The sequence below is a fragment of the Sphaeramia orbicularis genome, chromosome 5 (assembly GCF_902148855.1).
Source record: "Sphaeramia orbicularis chromosome 5, fSphaOr1.1, whole genome shotgun sequence".
Lineage (NCBI taxonomy): Eukaryota > Metazoa > Chordata > Actinopteri > Kurtiformes > Apogonidae > Sphaeramia > Sphaeramia orbicularis.
The window spans coordinates 47,690,511-47,715,577 of record NC_043961.1 but is presented as its reverse complement, the minus strand read 5'-3'; the positions used below and the strand labels follow the sequence as shown (position 1 = coordinate 47,715,577).

Genomic DNA, 25,067 nt, shown 5'->3' with positions numbered 1-25,067 from the left:
AGTAAAAAAGTATTTAGTCAGCCACTGATTTTGCAAGTTCTCCTACTTAGAAAGATGAGAGAGGTCTAATTTTCATCAGAGGTACACTTCAACTATGAGAGACAAAATGAGAAAAAAAAATCCAGGAAATCACATTGTAGGATTTTTAAAGAATTTATTTGTAAATTATGGTGAAAAATAAGTATTTGGTCACCCATAAACAAGCAAGATTTCTGGCTCTCACAGACCTGTAACTTCTTCTTTAAGAAGCTCTTCTGTCCTCCACTCATTACCTGTATTAATAGCACCTGTTTGAACTCGTTATCTGTATAAAAGACACCTGTCCACACCCTCCAGGGCCAATGTCGGGGTTAACTCCCTTGCCAGTAGTGGAAGACAGCAGCTTTTATTTTATGCACAGTATATCAATGTTAGAACACTTTTTCCTTCTGTCCTCTTACACACACATATTCAAAACTGCCACACCCTCACCTTGCTCGACCACTCACACCATATGCACACGCACGCGCCACACACTGCTGTCGCACTTAAAGGAACACACACACACACCAGTCTCATACTACCAAAGAAAGTTTTCACACAACACTGTGAACAGAACCTGCTCACAGAATCGCTGGTCGGTCTGTCTCTTAACAAAGCATCAAACAGTCCATACCAGCATCCTACCTGTATAGAACCAACAGCACCACTGTTCACAACTACACTGAATACAACAGCGGTACTGCAGTCACATGACTCAACGTTAGTCCACCTGTAGTAGACCCCCTGTCCAGTTAGTCCACCTGTAGTAGACCCCCTGTCCAGTTAGTTCACCTGTAGTAGACCCCCTGTCCAGTTAGTTCACCTGTAGTAGACCCCCTGTCCAGTTAGTTCACCTGTAGTAGACCCCCTGTCCAGTTGATGGTGAGTGTGCATATTAATCAGTCAGTGTTCAGTCTTGTCGTTGTTTAGCTGACTTTAGCCAAAATTAGATGCTACTTTACTAGCGCAAAATGTGAAGACGGCCGAGTCTCCTTATTTTAGAAAGCCCAGTAAATATGATGGCATTAATAAACACGGTGAAAAAAGAGGGACTGATGCGGTGAAGGATGACAGACAAGCAAGGAATACGCCAGTGGCATTTGGTGTGCTATATGTACGCATTTTCAGCCTTTCATGTGTTATTAGATGGCATGTCAATTTGTGCGTAGATCTCTGGTTCACATAACCCGAACTCTAACCCTCAGTGCATAACACACCAATTAAAAGTGGCGTATATAATTATGCGAGTCGGGATATCACGTTGGTTAATCAGCCAGCAGCAACTACAGTTGCTGCATCATTGAGATGTTTTTGAACATTAAATACTACTAAATATATCTCTTTATCATTAAAAAATAAAAATTTGAAATGACGGATAATAATGTTATGACGGAATTTTTACGACCCTGTCCGTCAAAATGACGGACAATAAAAATGTCTAGCGCAACCTCTGTACAAGACCACTGATAATCTCCCTTGATCTGGAGCCCAACGCAAGATCTCATCCCGAGGGGTCAAAATGATCATGAGAATGATGAGCAAAAATCCTAGAACTACACGGAGGGACCTGATGAATGACCTGCAGAGAGCTGGGACCAAAGAAACAAAGGCTACCATCAGTAACACACTACGCCCAGAGGGACTCAAATCCTGCAGCACCAGGCATGTCCCCCTGCTTAAGCCAGTACATGTCCAGGCCCATCTGAAGTTTGCCAGAGAGCATTTGGATGATCCAGAAGAGGATTGGGAGAATATCATGTTGTCAGAAGAAACCAAAATAGAACTTTAGTTAAAAACTCAACTCGTCATGTTTGGAGGAAGAAGAATGCTGAATTGCATCCCAAGAACACCATACCTACTGTGAAGCATAGGGGTGGAAACCTCATGGTTTGGGGCTGTTTTTCTGCAAAGGGGACAGGACAACTGATCCGTGTTAAGGGAAGGATGAACGGGGCCATGTATCGTGAGATTTTAAGCCAAAACCTCCTTCCATCAGTAAGAGCATTGAAGATGGAACGTGGCAGGGTCTTCCAGCATGACAATGATCCCAAACACACTGCTCGGACAATGAAGGAGTGGCTCCGTAAAAAGCATTTCAAGGTCCTGGAGTGGCCTAGCTGGTCTCCAGACCTCAACCCCATAGAAAGTTTGTGGAGGGAGTTGAAAGTCCGTGTTGCCCAGCGACAGCTCCAAAACACCACTGCTCTAGAGGAGATCTGCATGGAGGAATGGGCCAAAATACCAGCTACAGTGTGTGCAAATCTGGTGAAGACTTACAGGAAACGTTTGACCTCTGTCATTGCCAACAAAGGTTATGTTACAAAGTATTGAGTTGAACTTTTGTTATTGACCAAATACTTATTTTCCACCATAATTTACAGATACATTCTTTAAAAATCCTACAATGTGACTTCCTGGATTTTTTTTTTTCTCATTTTGTCTCTCATAGTTGAAGTGTACCTCTGATGAAAATTACAGACCTCTCTCATCTTTCTAAGTAGGAGAACTTGCAAAATCAGTGGCTGACTAAATACTTTTTTGCCCCACTGTACATATTATCGGAATCATTTGCTCATTAAAAGTAAGGATGCATCCTCTACAGTAAAGAATCTCAAGAACTCTGAGTGCCTTTGTTTTGGAGATACTCAACTCAATGATAAACTGTGCTCACCTTGACTCCAGTCTGCTGCGTTTGCTCTGCTGGCATTCGCCTCCACCACCGTTGACAGCTCATTAATAATCAGTTTGAAGATCTTCACCAGCAAAGGAATGTTAGTCCATCGCTCTGGGTCTTTTGAGATTTAAAAAAATATATATATTATCAAATGTCTGAATGTACATGTGTAGATTTAATGTGAATCTCATATCAATGTTATACATGTAAATGATCTCTCCTATTTGTGTCATTTCATCTTCTGCCAGTTTCCAAACTTCACATCATAACTTCAATAACAGAAGATTGCTTGATCATAGCCTTGGATTCAATTTACTTAAGTTTATTTATTTGTTTGTGTTCAGTGACAATCTCAACTCTTTATTTGAACTGTCCACTAACCTAGATAGCCCCTATCATTTTATTTTGTCTTGTGGTTGAAAATGCTATTACTATTCTTCAAATTTAGATGCATTTAGTCATTGTATATATTACTCATTTTACTTGCAAATCACCTTTATACATCATCATTACATCTGTATATTATTTATTTGTGAAAAAAAAAAGAACTATGGGCTAATATCGGGTTTTAACTGTCAATAATGTACAGAACTCTACAATTATGAATTTTATTTTTGATTTATAATCTGACTTAAAGCAACAACTTCACTTTATGATATAACTCACAGAAAGAAGTGTTAATGACATAATTTGGTGCCTTACTTTTAGCAGTTTTGGAGCGTGTGCGGATTCCCTCTTCAGGGCTGTAGATCTCCTCTCCCTTCACCACAATGTCCTGGAGACGTTTGTCATCTGTGTTGAGGCTGTGCTGGAGGAGCTTACAGAGAGCCACAGTGCTGTATGACAAAAACACAAAAAGGACAGGGTCAGAAAAACACCTACAATTTTTGGATTAATGAATTCAATGTGCCAACCACATACCACAGCACATGACCATTTCCTATTAAGATCTATGTTAAAAAAAAAAAAAATTACTTGAGGACTTATCTCACCTCACTTTACCCTCATACTGTCCATAGAAGAGGTGTTGCCGGCTCATCCACTCCGTCATGACAAACTCCAGAGCTGGTTTTCCTGTTGGACCTGGCAGACTGCACAGAAACTCCAGCAGTGGCTCGAGCTGAGAGTGGACCAGGTGTGCAAACACCATGATCAGAGACTGAGGTGAGGAGAAAAGGACAATGTTTTATCTCAGCTGATGCAGCAACAGACAGAAGCTTATCAAACACATCACATGCTGACATTAGTGACTGAACATCTTCGCCCTGTACCTGCATGACACTCAGAGTCTCAGCCTGCTGCATCTTGCTGAGAATCGCTCTAAGGATCTGGTCCAGTTGTTCCCCGAGCTCGGTTCCTGCCCTTGAGATCAGAGTGGACACCAGTCTGCCCACAAAGGCGGCAGTGAACTCTGAGGTGCGGGGGTCCAGCAGCTGGTTGACCACCTGCATGACGTACCAGAGGCCACTGTTTCCCTGCTCATCTCTCCACTGGGCGATCTGCTCCAGAGCAACAGAAACATATGCCCGCAGACACTCGCCGCCATTCTGAGATCACAGAGCAAGAGGGAGTGGAACACGTTTGGCACAAAACAGACATTCAGAATAGAATCAACATTTACCAAGTGCATTCTGGAGGTTTTTTATTTATGTGGGAAGATGTCTAGCTGACAGTGTTCAATACTTAAAGTTCACCTGCATTGTAGTGTTGTCGTCGGTGCGTAGGGTACACTGTGCCACCACAGGGAACGCCTGGCACACCAGCATCTCTGACAGAGGGGGTTTGGTGTTCCGCACAACGGTGGTCAGGATGTCTATGGACGTCTGAGGACAGAGCAGCAGCAGAGAGTACGGACAACGTCATGACAAAATTTATTAAACGCATTTAGGATGGAAAAACTTTGACCCGGTTTTCTGTGAGTGAGGCTTTTCTTGTTGCTGAAATGAAATTATACTCAAAGTTGCTAATTTCTTGCACAGGATGCAGCAGGCTTCAAATTACCTTTTTCCCCATCAACAGGCATCAACCAAATAATAAATACATTTTTCTTTAAATACATCTTTCTATTATATACGTACCTGTATGTATGTATGTATGTATATAGTATTTATTTACTTTCATTTCCTGTTTGTACATGTGCAAATCTTGTAAAAAAAAAAAAATAAATAAAAAAATCAGCTTTAGTAGTGTATTCTATATATATTTATTGCTTTTATCTCTTCACACTTACTTTCCTTTTTGGTTTTTTTGCTGGTGTTTTTTCAATACTGTTTTTATATGCAACTGAGCTACTGTGACCAAGTAATTTCCCTCGTGGATCAATAAAGTTTGTCTAAATCTATTAGATAAAACATTACAGAATCTTTCTTTAAACTGATTTCTTCTTGCAGTAACTTGTTTTGTTTGATAAGATGCCATGATAACCTACCCACCACATGACAAGACTTTTGTTCTATAATTTTATTGCAGTGTGGTCAATACTTATTTTTCCAAAAACATTTAAAAAGATTGACTGAAGTTAATGTACCTTTAAAAGTTGACTAACTTCATAACCCAGTTTAAGACCTGACAAATTAGAATTAAAGATATTCTAAATTCAGATTAAAATACTTTAGATGTTAATACTTTTAAGACCAGGAAACCCTGGAACTGACAGCTACACAACTGTGTCTTTTCAGTCACTACTCACAGCACAGAGTCCAGACGGAATCTTGTCAGGGGGAGCCTGCATGATGCTGACCAGCGTCGGGATGAGCCGCATCTGCATGGGGCCCTGACACCCCTCAATCTGTGCCAGCTCTTTGAATATGTCCTGAGCCAATGAGGCCACCACCGGATCTGAGGAGAAGAAAGAAAACGTAAGACAAATCAAATTTCCACTTCTACAGGGATTACTTTGTGATTTGGAAACATCACAAAAAAAAAAAAGCAGGTATTTTTTATTACCATATAATAAAAAAAGGTCGCAGTTTTAAGTTTTCTGATGAAATTATTTGTTAATGGATCAGCATTCACGTGACCTTCCTTCCATGGAAGTTTTACTTGTATTATCTCAAATGTCAGAAAATATTTCCTGCATGAAATACATTCTATGAAGATTGCATCCTATAAACATGAACACAAGAGAGAAAAGGCACTAGTTCTGTTCTGTTCCAGGTCTGACTCAAGACAGGATGTGTGCAGAGAATATATTATTACCATTGTTATATTTAAGGAAAATAGCGATGGTGAGGGGGCAGATCTTATTCTCAGCGCTGGTGGTGAAGGCTGGGTCAACGGTGCAGACAATGCACAGCGTCTCCATGACAAGAGTGAGAACCTCAGAGCTGAACTGGGCCGCCAGCTGGACAAGGCCCTCTAGGATACTGGGAAGGAAGGGCTGTAGGACATGGGTGCTCTCTGAAAGCTTGAGCTGATCACAATACCTGCATAAAGAAAACAGACATTGTCATACTGTAGAGGCTTTAATCCTTTAGTAACATGTTAATTTTCTTACTATAATCAATGGAGTCCAATATAAACACACGACTTTCTGTCAAAGCAGTAACAATTTTGCAAATTTCAAATGAAATTTCTACATTTTTCTTTTTGGGCATAAACAGTTAAACACAAGGCTGGCTCACCCCCAAATGGCTCTGACTGCTGAGATGCGGACAGAGGGCGGCTGGCTATCGTGGAGGCCGCTGACGGTGGCCTGGAGGAACTGCTGGATGAGCTCAGGAGACATGGCGGCCGTGAAGCGACTGGCCGCCCACAGAGCCCGGCCGAGGAGGAACGGCGATGCCGCTGGTCGAGAGAGAACACCACAAGAGGATCGCAAGTAGAAACAAGAACAGTATTTAGATTTGCAGTAACACATTCTTGCATGTTTGTTATAAAAAAGCGCTTGCAACAATAAATAAATAAAAATAGCCCATTATACAAAAAAAGAAACAAAACAGTGAATAATTAAAACTAACCAAAGATAAAACGTTAAAAGAGAGGGTGAATTAAAACCAGAGTTCATACTCATTTTTTCCTACACAAATTCAAGCACTTTTCAAGCACTTTTAAGGATCTTTTTCAAATTTTTCCAGCACAGCACCTTGTCACTGGTATAAAATACTTATCTACATGAATACATATACTCATGATAATTTTTTTGTACTTTTTTATCACAATGATGTATATTGTATTATGCTCTAAACATCCAGAATTATGTTTCACAATAGCAAAATGTTTAGAAACTAAAGAACACAAAGTTTTATCCAAAAAAAGGGAAGCCACTTGGTGTTCTTCATGCACACTTGCACTGAGCCAAATATTGAGACAAAAATTTTACCTGGAGTCTACCTGAGAGCACCTGCTAATTTTCTTAAGCTAAGTTTAATAAAGTTTTATTTTTCAAAATGCATCACCTCTCTGTAAGTAGCTTTGGCTTGCCATCTAACCTGGCAGAGTTAATATTAACAATAAATAAATAAATCACATCACAAAGTTATAATAACAAGCACTTTTAAGCGCTTTTCAGACTTTGAAAACACAACAATGAAATTCAAGCATTTTCAAGGATTTCAAGCACCCGTACGAACCCTGTAAAACTTAGAGTCAGCAAAGTATGACTTTCATTAAAATCATCATTAGATAAATCTTCCTCAGTGATAATATCAATGATGTATAACGTCTTCAAAGTGTGTTATTGCCTCACCTGCGAGGTTGAGGTCAGCCAGGATCACACTGGCCAGGAAACCATGCATGTCGAACTGGATGCGACCATTCTTCACATTCTCTGTGATGATAGTTTTGACTGAGCCCAGGGCCAACATACAGGCCTCGTGGATCTTCCACCTGGAAAACCATACAAAACATTCAACATTTTGTAAGTGAGTCACACTAACTATTCAGAGTTTCTGAGTACATGTACAATCTGCTGTTCTAACAAGGATTTCTTCTCGTTCTATTTCACTGAACAAATAAATCTGAAACTCACTGTTTTTGTTTCAGTAACAGCCTATGATACAAATGAAAATATCAGGTGGATAATGAATAAATGATAACTTCAAATCAGTCTGCCAGTTTAATGAACAGCTAATATTGGGAAGCATGAGCAGTAATGTTGTTTTACTGCAGTTCATCAATTTAATGTGAATGATTTAACAGCCAAATTCTCTGTAAAGCTGTTCTCATTTATATAATCTTCTGTTTCTTTTATCAGTAACAGCTTCATAAGTGTGAAATAGTCATTTAATCATGACAAAGGACTGCCCTAATAGAAAATCAATATTTTCTTATTGCAATGCTTTTCATCAGCATTTTAGAAATTTTACTAGTTTTTAAAAAAGGTAATTGCCAGCTAACAGAAACCCTACGTCGGTGTGCTCAAATACAGATTTTTTTTGTCATTAATAATTTTGCAAACAGTTCACTTTGAGCTGTTCTGAGTGGCAAAGTGACTCCAAACTTATGACTAGAATGTTAAAGTCCAGTCAAACACTGGCAATAACATGTCATCTAGTTGTTGAAGAAAAGCCAAATGCTGGTGACAGTCGGTGTGTGTCTCCTCACCAGTGCTCATTGCCGCTGTTTTTGGCCTGCTCTGCTTCCTGAAGGTGTCTGGTTGCTGCCGCCGCCAAAGCTGCTGCACTCTCATTCTGAAACTCTGCAGCTACAGCCTGCAAACAGAGGTCAGAGTTCACCATGATTAAGAAACACAATGCAGAAATATGAGGAACCATTACTATTTACAGCCAAAGCACTGTAAGGCAAACAACCTATTTATTTTTCCAACCTTTTATCCTGACACACCAGTAGTACAGCATATCTACCGCTCCAGTTCTGTTAGATGTCCTCAGGTTGTAATCAGAGTCGGCTAAAACTGCTCTGCTTTTGACACCTGGGCATGAAATGAGCTGCAAAATACCATTAGTCTAAAAACACTTCCCTATGAATACCTCTAAATGTATTTGACGTGTGTTTGACCTGAGCTGATAAATGTGGTATGTAGAGTTATTTAGTGAACAAACAGTTTTTAATTTTAACACTTACACATTCAGTTTGTTTTAACTGAAGCAAGCATTAAAGAAATAAAGTTAAACAAGAAGTGGTACATCTTGTCACACACAACCTGTTAGGATGAGATGGTCCTGTTCACTCAGTGCTTTTAACTCATGTCCCTCTTCACAATTCTCAAGTTATAGTTCCTAAGGTCCTGTCATCGATTCGTCAGCCCCCCCCCCCCCCCCCATCAGAGAAGCACAGGAGTCGAGGTGAGGACCTGAGGAGAGGGGAACTGAAGCAACACGTATCTAACAAAATGAGATGTAATAAGTAGACATTTGTGAAATATCTGTAAAGCGGCTCCAATGTGCTGCTGTATTTTATGATCTCAAATTAGGATTAAATTGTCATTCAATTCACAATGTCACATAATGTATCTTGTAGGTAATGTAGGGATGCCAAATTGATTGGCTATTTGGTCATTCTTTCACTTTTGTGGTTTGTATGACCCAGAAATGTTTTATGCCCATTTTACACTTCATGACCAAGGATAAAATGACAGATAGAAAATTACATTGAATCCACATTTTTGGCTTTTAAAGGTTGTGGTCTTAAACACTTGATTGGCTGATGAACAGCCTATTTCAGTTAAATTGTTGTTTTCAATAAAATGCTTACTCAGTTTTTTTTTTTTTTCCCTCACTCCCATTTCTTCTTTTTGCATTTTGAAACTCTACTTGGAACCTTCTTACGATCCAACAGTGCAAAATGTAAATTCATGCAATTTTTCCAACTGGTCTTAAAATTTTGATCAGAAGTCTATATGTTTATCTTCAGTCATATCGATGTCCTCGATGTGCATGTTAGGGAAGTAGGACATCCTTCAAAATGGTGCGTTGAATAACAAAGATTCAAGGAGTTACAAAAAAAGGGAATCGAGATGAGCCAGTTGTGTCTAGGCTTCACTTCTCTGCATTGTGGGTTGTTAGCATAACTGTGTAGGCTGTAGGCTAGTGGGTTTATTTCAGTCTGTTTAGAGTGATTCTTCAGTTGAGGCACTAAAGGTGTTCAGTTTGTTCACTTTAGCCTGCAGAACTTTGTGTTTGCTACTGCTGCAGTAGTGATGTTGGAATTAAAATTGGTTTGAATTGTGTTCAGCGGCAGGTGACTGCGAGTGTCCCCCAACTGTGGGGTAAGTCTGGGTCCCAGTGGGTGAGTCAGGGATTTCCTAGGTTACGTATCAACACTATACAGTGCCCAGCCAAAAAAAATAACAACTGCAATATTTCACTGCACCACCTTTGGTTTTGATTACAGGAGACATTCACTGTGTCATCTTTTTTGCCACATAATGCTTATGTAGTGTCACAATAAGGTTGATAAGATTTTTTCCATCCATAGTTGCATTAATTTTTGATTACTGATGATGGAGAATCGGACCGCTGCATCACGTCTTCATCACATCCCAAATTAGTCTGGACTTTATGGAGGCTAATCCATGTGTGAAAATGATGTCTCATTCTCCCTGAACCATTCTGTCACAAGCCTGATGATCCTGATCAAGCCTGGCATTGTCCAATCTATTTTACATTAATGACACGAGAAGCTTCTTACTGCATCAGTTAAGAGTTAAATAAACAGCCTGGACAAAAAAAAGTAACTGCCTGGATTTAGCTAGGAAAATAGTTCAGATCCTTTCATGGGTGAGTACTGCAGCGGTTAATAATGTTTTAGCTGTGGCAGGTTATTTAATGGAGTTGTATGTAGGACTGTGGTCAAAACTGGTACTCTAATCACATCCAAAATACTGTAGTGCATGCCTCCCCCCAGACTAGGGTTTGCCAGACCCAGCATGAGCATCTACTACAAGGAGCTACCATGGCAAACGACGAGTCCTACACTGGTATTTATACCAGGCCAAGTCTCTTCATCCGGTCCAGGGCCACAGTCTCTTCACCCGGGCAGCGGTCTCTTCTCCCGGTCTCGGGTTGCACTCTCTTCACCCGGAGCAGGGCTGCGGCCTCTTCGTCTGGGTGAAGAGACCGCAGCCCGGCCCCGGGTGAAGAGACCACGGCCCGGCCCCGGGAGATCACGGGAGAGCCTGTGTCGGTCTTCAAATTCTTCTCTGCTTTCAGCTACTTCCATGTTTCAAAAGCATCTCCGATACATATCCTTGTTTTGTTTCTCACTTTGTCACGACATATTTGGGAATAATAAGAGGCCTTTTAGCAGGGCGTAAAATTAACACCCGCCAAGCGTCAATGGTGGGTAAAAAATTTGTCATATAAAACAAAAACATACACCCACCAGTGGCCAATAGAAAATTTTGAATTGCATGTGAGTTTTTGTTTTCATACGTTTGACCATTTCTGCCGGATCATTCTGAGCAGGTTGCTGACACAGATTCAGACATGTCTGACTCAGGGTGGTGATTACCAGAGCCGGAGCAGGTGATACTATCGCCTATGGCTGAGTGTGGATCCAAGTTAATATTCCTAGAATGACCAGCTTTCCGCAACCTGCCTCTGAGAGCCTTCGCTGACCAGACGGTCCGGGGCCCATTCCTGCACAACACAGGTTCGACTTTGAGGCCGGAATGTGATGAAGACTTGATGCAGCAGACTGATTCACCATCATCAATAATCAAAAATTAATGCAACTATGGATGGTAAAAATATTATCAACCTTACTGTGACACTACATAAGCATTATGTGGCAACAAAGATGTAACAGTGAATGTCTCCTGTAATCAAAACCAAAGGTGGTGCGATGAAATATTGCATGTGTGACTTTTTTTTGGCCTGGGAGTGTATTTTACTTGCTTTATTGTTCTCTTTGATCATATTAACAATAGATTTCATCATGTTATAAAGGGTATGCTGGGATGCCAATGAGGAGAACTTGCATTTTTTTAGACATTGCTTTTTCCTTTTGGCTTCATTTGTGTTAAATAAGTAATGGCACGAGGGAATATGTTGTGTATCACTTTACACTTCTAAGAACCTTATGATTTTTATTGTATCCTGATGCACGAATCAACAGAATGCAAAGAGGGCTGCATTGTTGTAAATTTACAGTAAGATTTGTAGATTTTCTCACCAGCAGGAGATCCTGAGCAGAAATCCTAACAGAGTAGGAGAAGGTGTCGTCATCCTCATCCTCCACAAACTGCTGAGGGTTTGCCGTCCACACTTTAATCTGTGCAAACAATGCCAATGATTCAGAGAAGATCAGTTGACCCTTTCAAGCACATAGCACTCATTTCATTAGCTTTGAGCTGAGGTCATTTTACCTGGTCCTCAGTGATCTGCATGTATAGGATGATGTAGTAGATGAGCTCCGGTAGAGCCTTCTTCACTGTGCTCTTGAACTTGTTGTTCTCCAGGAGCGTGTGGACGAACTCGAAGATACTGAACACCAGGTTCTCAAAGCCCAGAACCTCACCTGAAAAAATGCAAATAGAGGTTGAGTCAAAGTGTGACATGTCTTTACAAGAAATTCAGTGTGTGGCCGCTTTTGAGCTTTCAGGCCCACATTACATTAAGCAGTTGGACAACAGAATACATAAAAACGTGCTCACCATCAGAATCCACTGGGTCGTCCACCTCCTCTGTGTAGTTGACTTCTGTTCTCACATAAGTGACCATCTCGTTAAGGAAAAAAATAACTAAGAAAGCATTCAGTCAAGTTTTCATGTTGTCTTGGTAAGATGATCATTTTTGCCATGTCCGTTTTTGGTTTTTTTTTGACTAGACAAGGAATGTACCTTGAACAAGTACAATATTTACATTTTTCTTTTAAAAATGACAAAAAATGAAACAAACTATACACAATAACACTGTGGTTCTGTGAACATGTGACATTGGAGTTGGTGTTGCTGAGTAAGCAGATGACTTCCATCTGAATGAGCAAAGGTAGTGATTCATGTCAATTAAGAGGACGTTCTGTCACCAAAAGACCACAAACCAAAACCTCACAAATGATCATCAATATCTTTGCAAAATGCCTGAAACGAAGTCAAAACTGTTGTTAAATCTCATTTCATCTCAAATGGAAACAATTGTTTTAGCAGAGTCAGCAATAATGTGGCATTAACTAGTCCAGAGCTGAAGTGAAGTGTTACTGTAGCACAATCAAGGATATAAAGCTGCACTTTCAGTAAGGGTGTTCCACACGATCGGTAAGATCTGCTGCATGGATGACACCATGGGTTTAGGGAAGTTCTTCACCAACGCTGTTACAGCCTGAAAGACAAAAAAATACATATTCAACTGTGGTGACGACAGGTTTGCCTTTTCAGTGTTATTTACAATGTGCTAAAAAAAAAAAAAACTGCCGTAATCACAAATTTATTTATTTATTTTGATCAGCACATAAACCCACATTAAATCTGCTGAGTAAGTATTAAAAAAAATAAATAAATCATGAAAACTTGCATGAGCGTCTCAGCTGGGCGATCTGGCCAAAAGATCTGAATCATAGTCTTTCCTTGCCCATAAAAAGTAGGCGAGTTACAACCAGTGGTGTAGTGGTCCCTGGAGAAGTGGGTATACTCTCAATTTTTGCTTTTTTTTTTTTTTTTTTTTTGTAAAGTAGTCCAGAAAAAAAATGCCCTGTTTTAGAAACAGTGACATATAAGACAACTCTATTTAGTTTACCCAAAAATCTGTCAGTAGTATTTGCTCACTATTATAAAATTATCATGACTTGATCAGGAGCAGTTTGTAGGTATTACTGGTCACACAAGCAGCTGCATGAATGTAAATGTATTCAACATGAGGCAAATATAGGATAACGTTAGCCTTTCATAATGTTAGCCTACTCACACAGTTAAACTATTGGCGACACCATCTCCTCTCCTCTAAATGTGCAGTCATATGGCCAGTAGTTTAAAACTGTGACTCAGTTGGAAACCACCTTAAAACTTACCTCAGAATTACGTATTACATGAAAATAGGTTCTCTTGATACATGCCACTCACTTGAAATACATTTATTCTGCCTTTTTCGTTCACATTTCCAATAATCTGCATCTTTTAATGAGATGTGCAGTGACCTGTCAATCAACTGGGGTGGCACTGGCACCTGAGGTGTCCAATCAGGTTCAAGAGGTGGCCAGCATAAGTTAGCAATATTTTCCTCGGCATGACCTGCCCTACTCTGCCTCTGATTGGCTCATCAGTCATCATGCCTAATCAGTGATGGCAGTGAGTACTAGCCAATTAGAGGTAAAGGGTACGCCATATACCCTGGACTACACCACTGGTTACAATCAAACTACAAGTTTTTTCTAGTATCTGGAGCCTCAAGTTGTGTGTGACAGCATTTAGTTGTTGTCTAACTAGAAACTCCTTTTTGCATCATTTTGGATCAACATTATCATTACTACATTATTAGTAAATACTGATCTGCATTTTCCTGTTTGTACAGCTGTAGTGTTTCATTACCCAGAGTGTGGGTTATGGTAATTAAAGTATTATAATGAATCAAAAATGTTTTTACACAAGCATAAACCTTAAGCATCTGTGTTTATCAGACTCACTGAACACCAAAATTAATGCTGACAGACTGATGATAATTTTTCATGATTTCTTCTTTAGAAAAAAAACATGATACACAAAGTTTGTGAGTTAATGTAGAATAAAGCCAAACCCTTTAGTGCAGTACATTTATAACCATACTGGTGTCTGTCCACACTAAAGATAGTAAGTCTACAAAACTAACAGTTTTGTCCAATGCACTCACAATATTGTGATTACAGTAAAAACTAGCCCATCTAAACCTCATGGACATCAGCAAAGTAGGAAAGTTTTGACAACACTGTTATTTTTCAATGTCATATCTGAACAGCAGGTCATGTGACAATTTAGTAGATTGATCATAATCCAAGATCATTAGATCATCCAGCAATACATAAGAGGGAGTGATCCACTTTTTCAGCTTGAGGCCCAAAAACTGTCATTTAGATGTGCTTGGCACTCGAATTTAGAAAAAAATATAGGACACCATAACTTCTGTGTTTTAACATTGTCAAACCAGTTTAGAGTTAAATGTTTTTATTGTTGTCAAGTCAGAATGTCAATCAAGGACAGGTAACATCAGTTCTTACTCTTGAGGGAAGCAGAAGAAATGTATTTTAGGTCATTTTTAATGTGCTATGTCTTGTTACATTGTGTTCTTTTGTGTCTTTTCTGTAATTTTTGTCTTGTTATATCTGTATACGCTGCATTTCACAAGGCTCTGTTGAGGTCAACACTGAGAAATTCTAAAACATGTCATCTATTTTAAATAGGAAAATGAATTAATCTACATATATTACTGTTATGCATTACACTTCGACAACTGGCAACCCAATAAAAACAGTTCCACACCATGACTATGAAAGTACTGGGTCTGAACTCACCTTGAGGACCTCCATCTTGAGACCGCTGTCAGAGGAGGGTCCATCAGGCATCTGCAGAGCCTGCACAAATGCCTCTGTGAACTGTTGCACCACAGGGAAGATCAGCGCTTTGGCTGCACCCTATGCATAAAAACATACATACACCAGACATGTATGGTGTCATTACACACTGCAAAGTAACAAGTAATACCTGCGTCACCTCTTTACTCAAACCTGACCCAAATCAAACAAATATTCAGGTGTCAGTTATTTAATAATGTCTTTGTAGAAATGGAAATTGAGGACTGGTTCTAAATGGATTCGCCTCTGAGCTCATCAGAACTGGGCATGTTTGTTCTGACCAGAGCTGGATAGATACACAAATTAAACTAGTGAGGAAAGACCGTTCTGTGGTGGGACTGGACCTGGACAGTCTGGGTAAGGTGGCTTAGAGGAGGGTGAAGGACAAAATTTGTGCAATCCTGGGCAATCCTTCTCACCCTCTGCACAATGAGCTGTAGCTGATGGGCAGCTCATTCATCTGGTGGATTATCCCACCGAGGTGCAGGACTGAATGGTTCAGATGCTCCTTTGTTCCAACCGCCATCAGACTGTACAACAGCAGCTTGGCCTAAAGAACATCCTGCTCTGAACAAGATTTTTGCATCTGTCGATGTTGCTCACTTGCACACTTATTAATGCCACCTACTGCACACTTGTTACTTTATCTATTATTATCATTACTATTTTTTGTCATTTTTAGTCACTTTAACAATCTTTTTGATTTTTTAATCTTTGATTTTTTTTTTATTGAATTTGATAAATATTATCTTGTGCTGCTGCACATTTGAATTACCCTCTTGGGGGATTAATAAACTATATCTTATCTTAAACATGGGCAGAAAACCTCTATAAACGCAGTTTATTTTACTGTTTGGTGGTTTACTCACCTTTTCCAGCTCCTCAATCGCACAGATGAGGTTGGCACAGGTGGTAAAAATCTCCACTGCTCTGGAGCGAGTCCGAATACTGTAAACCTATGACAGTTTAAAACATTACAATTATTAGCAAGAGTAAACTTCTTTTATTCAATGCATATTTTATGATGATTCATTCTGTTTAGCTGTAGAATGAAACCAAAAATACTTCTCTACGCTCAACTCAGATGTTTTACAGCTCATTAACCCATTGTATTTCATTTGTTTGCAATAATTAGTTTGTAGCATTAAGTGTTGTAGCAGTACCTCCGCCATGGTGAAGATCTTATACATTTCAGGCAAAATAACTGGAGCCACCAATGGCATCTGTGTGTCTGTCACCTCCCGGGTAAACTCTATAAACATGAAATGACACATAAGCTCGAGTCTTTTCCCAGATAACCATAGTTTTCCAAATGTTGTAGGTTCAGTGACTGTACAAAACAGAATTATGTAACTCATTACAAAAAACACATCTAATACATGTCAAACAAATAAATAAATAACCTAAAAACATGCTACAGTGCACAGCTAAGTTGTTACTTTATCTAAAGATAAAAAATCCCCTGAAATTAATGTGGATCTTTAGCCCATGGAGCATTGTGTCACGATGAAGTTATCATTTTATTTGACATTCATATATTTTAAGCTGAGGTCAGTTCATAAAAAAGGAGAAACCATGGTAACTACACACAGTAAAAATATTTTCATTCTCTATGTCTGGCTCAAACTTGGCTGTTTTTTTGTTCATGAATGTTAATTGTACCTGTGAGGACCCTCATGGCCCCGTGCACAGCGTTGACATCTCCGCTGACCAGCATCTCCATCAGCAGGGTGAAGAGCTGTGGCCAGGCCTCGGGCCAGTCCCAGTGGGCGATGGCTGAGACGGCATACGCCACACTGGAGCGGACTTTACTGATGGACTCCCGTAGACCGCCAGGCAGGAGCCCCCTGATGGCCGCTTTAGCCTACAGAAGGATAGTGGGTGTGAGACGATACAGGTCTTTAAAAGTCCTCTGAGGTCAAATTAAAATTATGTGCAAGTTTCTGACTGTAACTGGAGGTGGAAAAGTGTTTGTTTTTGCTCTCACCTGATCTGTGGTTTCAGGAGGCCTGAACTTCTCTGACTGGGAACACCAGTGAGTCTCCACATACTGCTTCAGGATGACTGACGCCAGCTGTAAACACAGACAAAACAGTCACATGTGACTAAGAGGCCAGTGATATGACCCAAACAAAATATCTGCAGAAGAACCAAAGGGCATTGTTCATTTCTTGATTTTACGTTAACTATAATTATTATGTGACAAATATAACAAAATCTGAAGCACCTTCAACTTTGAGCAGACCCTTCTAATCCACATGTGTCTGCCTAAATTCTGATCAATGGAGCTAGCCTCCAGGTAAAAAAAGATAGGACCAATGGTCCTGTATCTCACCGGCATATTCTATCAAGAATCAATAACAAGCTGAATTTGTGAGATTGTCAGGTTCTGCCACTATGTTAGAGTCCTGTGGTCTTGATGCAGGAGATCAATCTCCCAATAGAAGTGGGTGGTACTTTCACTGGAGGAGAACTCAACTAATTCAATCAAAGTCCATATACGACTTCCTATCAGTGCTCAATAGTAATTATATCTGTGACTATTTACATGTTATAAACCATCACAATATGGTCCATTACAAGTAAAGGGAAATATTTAATATTCCAAAAAAAGCAAAAATCCAAATTTCTCAAAACTGTGAACACAATTTGTAGACTTTGTCCCAAAGAAGATACATATAAAATTTGAATGAATCCAACCAGTTGTTTCGTCAGCGAAGATGTTTGAAGAAATTGCTAATAAAGATGATGACGATGTAGACGACGCCGAACACAGCGCCTTCAAAATAGCTCGTGGCCTATCGGCCAGTGAGCTAGACAAGGAAAAAAAAAGTAATTCATATCCATCACCCTCAGAAACATCAAAAGTTTTATACTCTAATCTTTTGGCGAATTACATCTATTTAACTTCATACTGGCATTGATGCATAATTTGCCTTTTATTTACTTTTTCATACCACAAACTTACTAACACATTACAGATCATATTGGCTGTCCAGTTTGGAGAAAAAAAGTAAAACTATTCACACACTCATTTTAAAGGTTAATGTCTGTCTGTAAATTAAGCCTCGACGGTGACTCACCTGACGAATGGCAAGGGCTCCCTGAGGGTCGACTGTGAGTTCTGCGAGGTGGACGCCAAATTCTACAACATGAACAGATGACAGAGTACAACAAAAGTTAGAACATTCAGCAAATCATTATAAAATATAAAGTACTCAATGAACTGATGACTGTTTGTGTAGCAGTACAGATAGTGTCATATTTCCTCTGGACTGGACAGTTTTCTCCTGCTGAATAAAAACAGATGAAATGAGACACTGTGTCTAGGTATTCCTGATCTCACCCTTTCATTTATTTCATCATCCACCTCTAGGCCGCTCAGACCCTCCAGTCAGTCTCTTACATACTGTAGAATGATGAAGACCCATCAAATCTAAGGGTACATGTATTTTCGCTGTTAAGGCTCTATTACACTCAGTCTTCCTCCCTCTATTCAATCAGCTGAGTCTAAACAGCTTAAAAAAACTTTGCATTTCCTGAAATCTTTATTTCATTTGCATCTGTATCCAATGCAGGAGTTGATAATATTAATAATACATTTATTCAGCAATTACAAAAGAATTTCACGTCACAAAATACATAGTATAACCATGGAAAATGCAAAGCAGAAAAGACAGCAGCATTATTAAAGGTTTTGTCTGGTCACTTAAATTTCATTTGTAAACAAACATCATTCAGTCTGCAGCATGTTCAAGAAAAAGCTGAAGCACAAGCAATTAATGGAAAATTAATAATAAAACTAACAATGTGTTTTGTAACGCGTTTTGTGAACAGCTGATTGTAATCATGATTTGGTTCCAAAGCAGCATCCAGGAAAGGTACTTCATTGTCTAAAGGGCAAGGGTTCAAGCACAAGCTGAATGGGGGGGATCTCTGATCCCAGACGACACCGCATCTAAAATCGTCATTGATCTAGAGCTGATAGAACCACACAGTCAGGATGAAGGTGAGACTGGAGATACATGTTCAAATGCCAGTTCTACAGAACTTTATACAGCATCCAAAAAGACAGTCTATGATGCTTCTGGACAGTTTGCCTTTAAGCTTGGTATAGTTTGAACTGGATTTGGTGTCTGTAACTCTGTATTGTAGTTCTTGGCAAAGGTTCTCCACACTAATCCTGATCCATGTGGTTCTATCAGCTGTAGATGAATGATGCAGTGTTGTCTGACAGATCAGAGATCACCATGTTTACCCAAGACTTGAAGCCTCACCTTTTACACACAGACACACATCTGAATACACTGAAATACATTTGATCCTGCTCTGCACAGTAGAGACTTACATATCCAAATGGTCTTATATCTTTCTTTGAGAAACATTGTTTCTAAATGTCTTAAAAATGTTCCGTCCCATTTGTTGACAAAGTAGCCCATTCTTCCTGAATGTGAGTAATAGATGTATTGTATATTTATAAATGAAATGATGTCAACCAGGAAAAACATGAAATATGTTGTGTTCATATTTGTCTACAGTAAAATACAAGACAAAGCACATTTAATATCACAACTTTCACTTCTGATTTGCATTTTTCATACTGTTATTAAAGGTTGAAAAACAAATGAATAATCAACACATTTATTCTATTCCTTTAACTAAATATTTCCTTGAAGGATGAATTGGTTTTTTTTTTAATGTTGTTCAGCATGCTGTCAAAACATTTCACACTGAAAAGGCTTCCTGTTGAGGATTTTTATTTTGTTATTATATAATCCTTGAGTACCTGTTCATCCTGGTACTCAGTGGTGAGTACTACTTTTTAATTATGTATTTCTGCACATGCAGTTCAAAGACACATCTGTCTAACATACACAAAACCGGAAAAAAAGTATTTTCAATGCAAAACAATATAAATACTACAACAAAATAAGCTGTGTGTTATCAAGTGGAAAGCACCACAGGTCAGTCACAGTAGAGAGGTGTCAACGTCTAGTGTTTTCAGCTTGAGCATCACTATAAATTACATGATTGGCTGAATTAGGTCCCTGTCCTGACAGAAATGCAGAGTGTGACAGACAAACACAGAGTTCAGCATCAGGTTTAACTTCAACAGCCCTGTCTCTCTCACTGGGTTTTACGAAGAGTGACATCAGGCGCCAGAAGACAATGTTAGTGCTGACGATCCTATAGAGCGTCTGCCTTAGAAAGGGGCCAGCGGAAAGGGTCAGACAGCCAACACAGTCTGCCATTCACCAGCAAAAGCACACAATCGAAAATCAGGAAGAGATACAACCACTTTATGCATAAAAACGCAAACCAGAGGTTGAGTTTCTGCAGGAGGGTCAGAAGTTTTAATGTCCACAGGTCTCTTATGAAAATGTCTCTTTTACTTTTACATTTTCTACAATGGGCTGATTTGTTCTCAGTGGGAAAAACAGACACTTGTTGGGGGTAAAATGTCAGAATGAGCTGGAAAGTTGCAAACTATCTTTGCCAGTTTTATCAGATCAGAGCTACACAGATTATCCTATTGGACTACCAGTACACTTTATATTCTGAATGAATTTTGCTCCTATCAAGGCAGATGTTTTGCCTCTCAGCTATTGCCTTTGACACTGATTAAGTACAATACAGAAAAACGGCTTTTCCTCATTTTTCATAAACATCAGTACATACAGCAGGTACAACAGATGATTTGACAACAGTGATGTTGCCGTTAACCTGTGAACTGCAAAAAATTACAGCAGTTTCATTTGCACCTTATGCATCCGAGTCTTCTACCTGAAGACAGTGGTTTGTATTTAATGACAGGAGGATGTTGAAGGTCTGATGCAAATTTGGCTGCTTGTTCTATGACCACCTTCTCATCCATTCTCTGTTTGGGCTCAGGTTTTTTCAGTCCTAAAACTTTCATGGCTGTTTTGTGCATACTGGCTGACCTGTTTTCAGTTGCTCTGTTAGGTTGCCAAAGCATGTGGTAACACAGTATCTAGTTATTCTACTCCATTGATAGTTTTTAACAAAACGCATCTTAATTCCCTGTTTTGGATATCACATTACACTGGTGATAGTTCAAAATTCTATTAACCCACAGCAGAAACATATAGTCAGATAATTGTACCACTATATTTCTAAGAATATTACACCCACAGTTGGCCTCTACAGAGTGTTTTAATGCTCTAGTATTTATGGACAGCTCTCCTCACTGTGTCCCAATGGTGCTGATGCAGGAAGCTGGCAGAGGGTTACGCGGGACAAGCCCGTGGGAAACATCTTCGCGGGAAAATCTGTCAGTCCGGGAATCGGGTCGGCAAACATAAGAACCGTCAGAACATCTTGTAAACACGTATGAATATAAGTTAAAGGTGTTGGGACCGTAAACATGTGAGCCTCACTGTGAGTGTTAATAGATGTGTAAGTACTGGGGTAAACAGCTGTGGGTCTGAGAGGCTAACTGCTGTCATCTGAACCTCCGGGACTCAGACAAACGATGTATTTCTTCATTTAACTACAAAAAAAACAGACTGAGACCAACCCAAACACGGCGGTAGAGAAGGTCTACCCAATGTTTCAGATGAGGCGGACCCTCCACCCTGTTGCTGCTGAGGCCGGGGTCCACACATCCCCCATGTGCTTCAGCCAAACTCACCCCTGTCCGACCTTAATGAGAATACTTCTGAACCGAAAACTTAGCGGTGGGCTGTCCGCTCATTCCCGTCCAAAGTGCGGTGACAACACCACCATTTCCACGGGCTTTAAGCTAACTTGCCTAACTTATACAAAGTCTGGCCTAACGTTAGTTAGCTACAGGAGCCCAGACACTAGTGCTGCTAACGCTGAGTGTTAGCTTCTGCTCAGCCTTAGCTCCGGTACTGAAACTGAAGCTGAAGCTGTACACAGTCCTCATGGTCCGCACACACAGGCCCGGGCACAACCGACAGCACCGGGCACAGTCAGCTAGCCCACCGTCAGCCCCTGAAGCCCCCTGAAGCCCTTGGCTCCCACTCACCCTCTGTCACTTCCAGCACTTTGATCTGCTCCTCCGCGGCGGCGCGCACTTCTTGGACCGGGGACAGGATGGCCGTCAGCGTCTCGATAAGAGCCTCTTTGAGTCCCTGTTGGACCGGGCCTGCGGCCGGGCCGGACCGAGCACTACCCGCTGCACTCATGCTGTGCTGTGTTCTAAACCAGCAGCCTGCTACAGAGTCAGTCCACCACCACCACCACCACCCGGGGAGGAGCGGAGAGCCACAGCCGCGAAGCGCGCCAATGCATGGAAACGCGGGGGCGGGGCTCTGTGGAGGAAGTGGCCCCTGCGAACCCACGTGCTTGTGTCACTGGGTGTTGGTACAGTCTGACGCCCTCTAGTGGAGCGGGGGAAAGACGCATCAGGGCCACACTGAGGTTAAAAAATAAGACATGCCAAGAAAAAAGTCGTAATATTTCAAGAAAAAAATATAATATTGCAAAAACAAAGTGATGTTACAAGGAAAAAGTGGTAATAATAGGCCTACTACAAAAAGTTATAGTCAGATTGTTCATGAGAAATGGACATAATATTAAACCTTAAAGATTCAAAACTATTTTTGCAGTGACTTTTAAGTGATTTATTTATCATTTTATCCTCTGTATTTTTCAGTGACAATTAATTTGTTTTCATTTCTTTAATTTACTGATCACAGGTGTCAAACATGCAGCCCGGGGGCCAAATCCAGTCCAGTCCGGCCCTTGGGATGAATTTGTGAAATGCAAAAATTACACTGAGATATTAACAATCCTTTTAGTTCAGGTTCCACATTCAGACCAATTCAATCTAAACTGGGCAGGATTAATAAAATACTATCATAATAACATAGAAATAATGACAACTCCAAATTTTTCTCTTTGTAAATGTAAATATTTTCATGTATTTACACTAAAACAAAGTATAACTTTGCAAAAAATGTGAATAACCTGAACAAATATGAACAACCTGAAATGTCTTAAGAGAAGTAAGTACAATTTTAACAATATTCTGTCTGTTATTAAATGTTTTATGTATTTGTAGATCCACTGTGATCTGGAAGTTCTAATGTACATGTGTAAATGATAAACTGAGGCTGCATATTGTCAAAATTATACTTATTTTTTCAGTTTGTTCATGTTATTCACATCTTTTGAAAGGATAGCTTGTAGATGTAAACCTTTTCATAATGTAAATTTATTTTTTTCGCTCTAAAACACAGAGAAAAGTTTGGAGTTGACATTATTTATATATTGTTATTATTTTACTGGTTGGGCCCACTGCAGATCAAATTTAGCTGAAAGTGGCCCCTGAACTAAAATGAGTTTGACATCCCTGATGTAGATGTTCATAAACGCTCAGAGTAAATTCATAGGTTGTTATAACAAAACAGACAACTGAAGAAAAAGTAAATATTTTTCAGTAACAATCGAGCATCTACAACCCCTGTCATTTCCGAAACTCCATGGGTTTTACTGGTGAATCAGTGTCACAGAAGTTGACAGTGTTTCCATGTTCAGTAAGGAACCTCTGAATGTCCGAATAGGTCAAATCTGACAATGAAAAGCTGAGAATCTTCATTTTACCTGAATTATTTCTGTGTATTGAATATATCAGTAGTTCAGAAATATTACACATTTTAGATCAGCTGGTGCTGATGGTCGGTGGGGGTTATTTGTCAGGTCTTTGAGGGTTAATAAAGTTGTCCCTATTACCAGCTGAATGAAACATATGAATTCTGCACAAGAAATTTTGTGCAAATAAAATTTCAACTTTATTTTTGTGATACTGTGACTTCTTTTTTTCTCAAAATAACTATTTTTTTCCTCAGCATATTGCTATATTTTGTATACACTAAAGTTGGAATTATATATACTACAGGCAGAAATCGAGCACAGTCTTGACTAAATACATTTTCCCAAACATATACATTTATTTCTGCATTGTTGTTTCTTTTCATAGGAATATCTTGTTTCATTCCTGTTTTTACATTTTGCTTTGTCATTTTGTTATATCTTGGTTTTTGCTTATTTATACATTTTTGCTGTTTTAATTCACTTTTATTTGAAAGGTTTTGAGCTGTTTTTGTATGATGTAGTATAATACAAATACATTTGAATGTGAAGAAAAGAATGAAATTATTTACTGATTATAATGATTACCTCGTCTTATGGTTAATGTAATTATGTTTTTTCTATATTATTTTAAGGATTTATTGGACCTCTTTATATTACATTTCTGTAATATATTGAATTATTTGTCTTATTTTAATTAATCTCTATTGTTTTTAAAATTTCATAGTTAGTCTGGATTGGTCTATTTATCTGAAGAAATGTTATTGATGAACAGAGGGACAAGAAAAACTTAATTACACTTCAGCAGTGGCATTAGATGTATTCAGATCATTACATAAAAGTACTAATACCCACAGAGAAAATACTTCACTGAGTACCACAATCAAAACCTTAAATTACTTTAGTAAAAGTATGTATTATCAGCAAAATGTAGTTAGTGTGTAAAGTATACAATTTTTACTGTAAAATAAATTGGTCTGAGTCTTTCTTTATTCAGTAATGTTTTTAGATTTTACTGTTGTGATGTTGCTAAATCAGCTGTCCTGTAAGAATTATGAATCTCTAAAAAGTAAACTTTTCATGAGCTCAGAAAAACAGAATTATTCTTGTAGCTTTTTGAGAATATTTTTACAAGCTAACCAAAGAGAAGAAAAGTAAGGATGCAGGACAAATGTACCCAAGTAAAATGACAGTATTTGTCTCTGAAATATAGTGGAATTATAAAGAATGGTGATTTTGTACTTCAAATTTCTACTGAAATTTAGTTTTGAAGAAAATGTACATAATTGCCTTTTATCACTGAGTGACTTACCATTGACTTATTTGCTCCTTAAAGTTTCAGGTCTGTAGACAC

At 39.2% G+C, this 25,067-nt stretch overlaps 1 protein-coding gene and 1 long non-coding RNA gene across 2 annotated transcripts in view; one reads left to right on the top strand and one right to left on the bottom strand.

The window, feature by feature from the left end:
* Positions 1-22,419, bottom strand: part of ipo9 (importin 9) — a 25,682-nt gene extending 3,263 nt beyond the window's left edge. Inside the window, exons 1-21 of the mRNA XM_030134870.1 lie at positions 22,146-22,419; positions 18,217-18,278; positions 17,121-17,207; positions 16,796-16,997; positions 16,297-16,385; positions 16,003-16,089; positions 15,074-15,193; positions 12,815-12,915; positions 12,252-12,310; positions 11,964-12,115; positions 11,771-11,869; positions 8,240-8,346; positions 7,383-7,522; positions 6,319-6,481; positions 5,894-6,120; positions 5,385-5,533; positions 4,390-4,518; positions 3,967-4,242; positions 3,688-3,854; positions 3,398-3,531; positions 2,693-2,812 (exon numbers count right to left, since the gene is read on the bottom strand). Of these exons, the coding sequence (XP_029990730.1) occupies positions 2,693-2,812; positions 3,398-3,531; positions 3,688-3,854; positions 3,967-4,242; positions 4,390-4,518; positions 5,385-5,533; positions 5,894-6,120; positions 6,319-6,481; positions 7,383-7,522; positions 8,240-8,346; positions 11,771-11,869; positions 11,964-12,115; positions 12,252-12,310; positions 12,815-12,915; positions 15,074-15,193; positions 16,003-16,089; positions 16,297-16,385; positions 16,796-16,997; positions 17,121-17,207; positions 18,217-18,278; positions 22,146-22,305 (2,830 nt within the window). The 5' untranslated portion in view covers positions 22,306-22,419. The remainder of the gene's footprint in view (positions 1-2,692; positions 2,813-3,397; positions 3,532-3,687; positions 3,855-3,966; positions 4,243-4,389; positions 4,519-5,384; positions 5,534-5,893; positions 6,121-6,318; positions 6,482-7,382; positions 7,523-8,239; positions 8,347-11,770; positions 11,870-11,963; positions 12,116-12,251; positions 12,311-12,814; positions 12,916-15,073; positions 15,194-16,002; positions 16,090-16,296; positions 16,386-16,795; positions 16,998-17,120; positions 17,208-18,216; positions 18,279-22,145) is intronic.
* Positions 10,426-25,067, top strand: LOC115419832 (uncharacterized). The gene is made up of 3 exons (XR_003935472.1): positions 10,426-10,638; positions 12,608-12,617; positions 25,056-25,067. It is a non-coding gene; the product is annotated as an uncharacterized LOC115419832 (long non-coding RNA).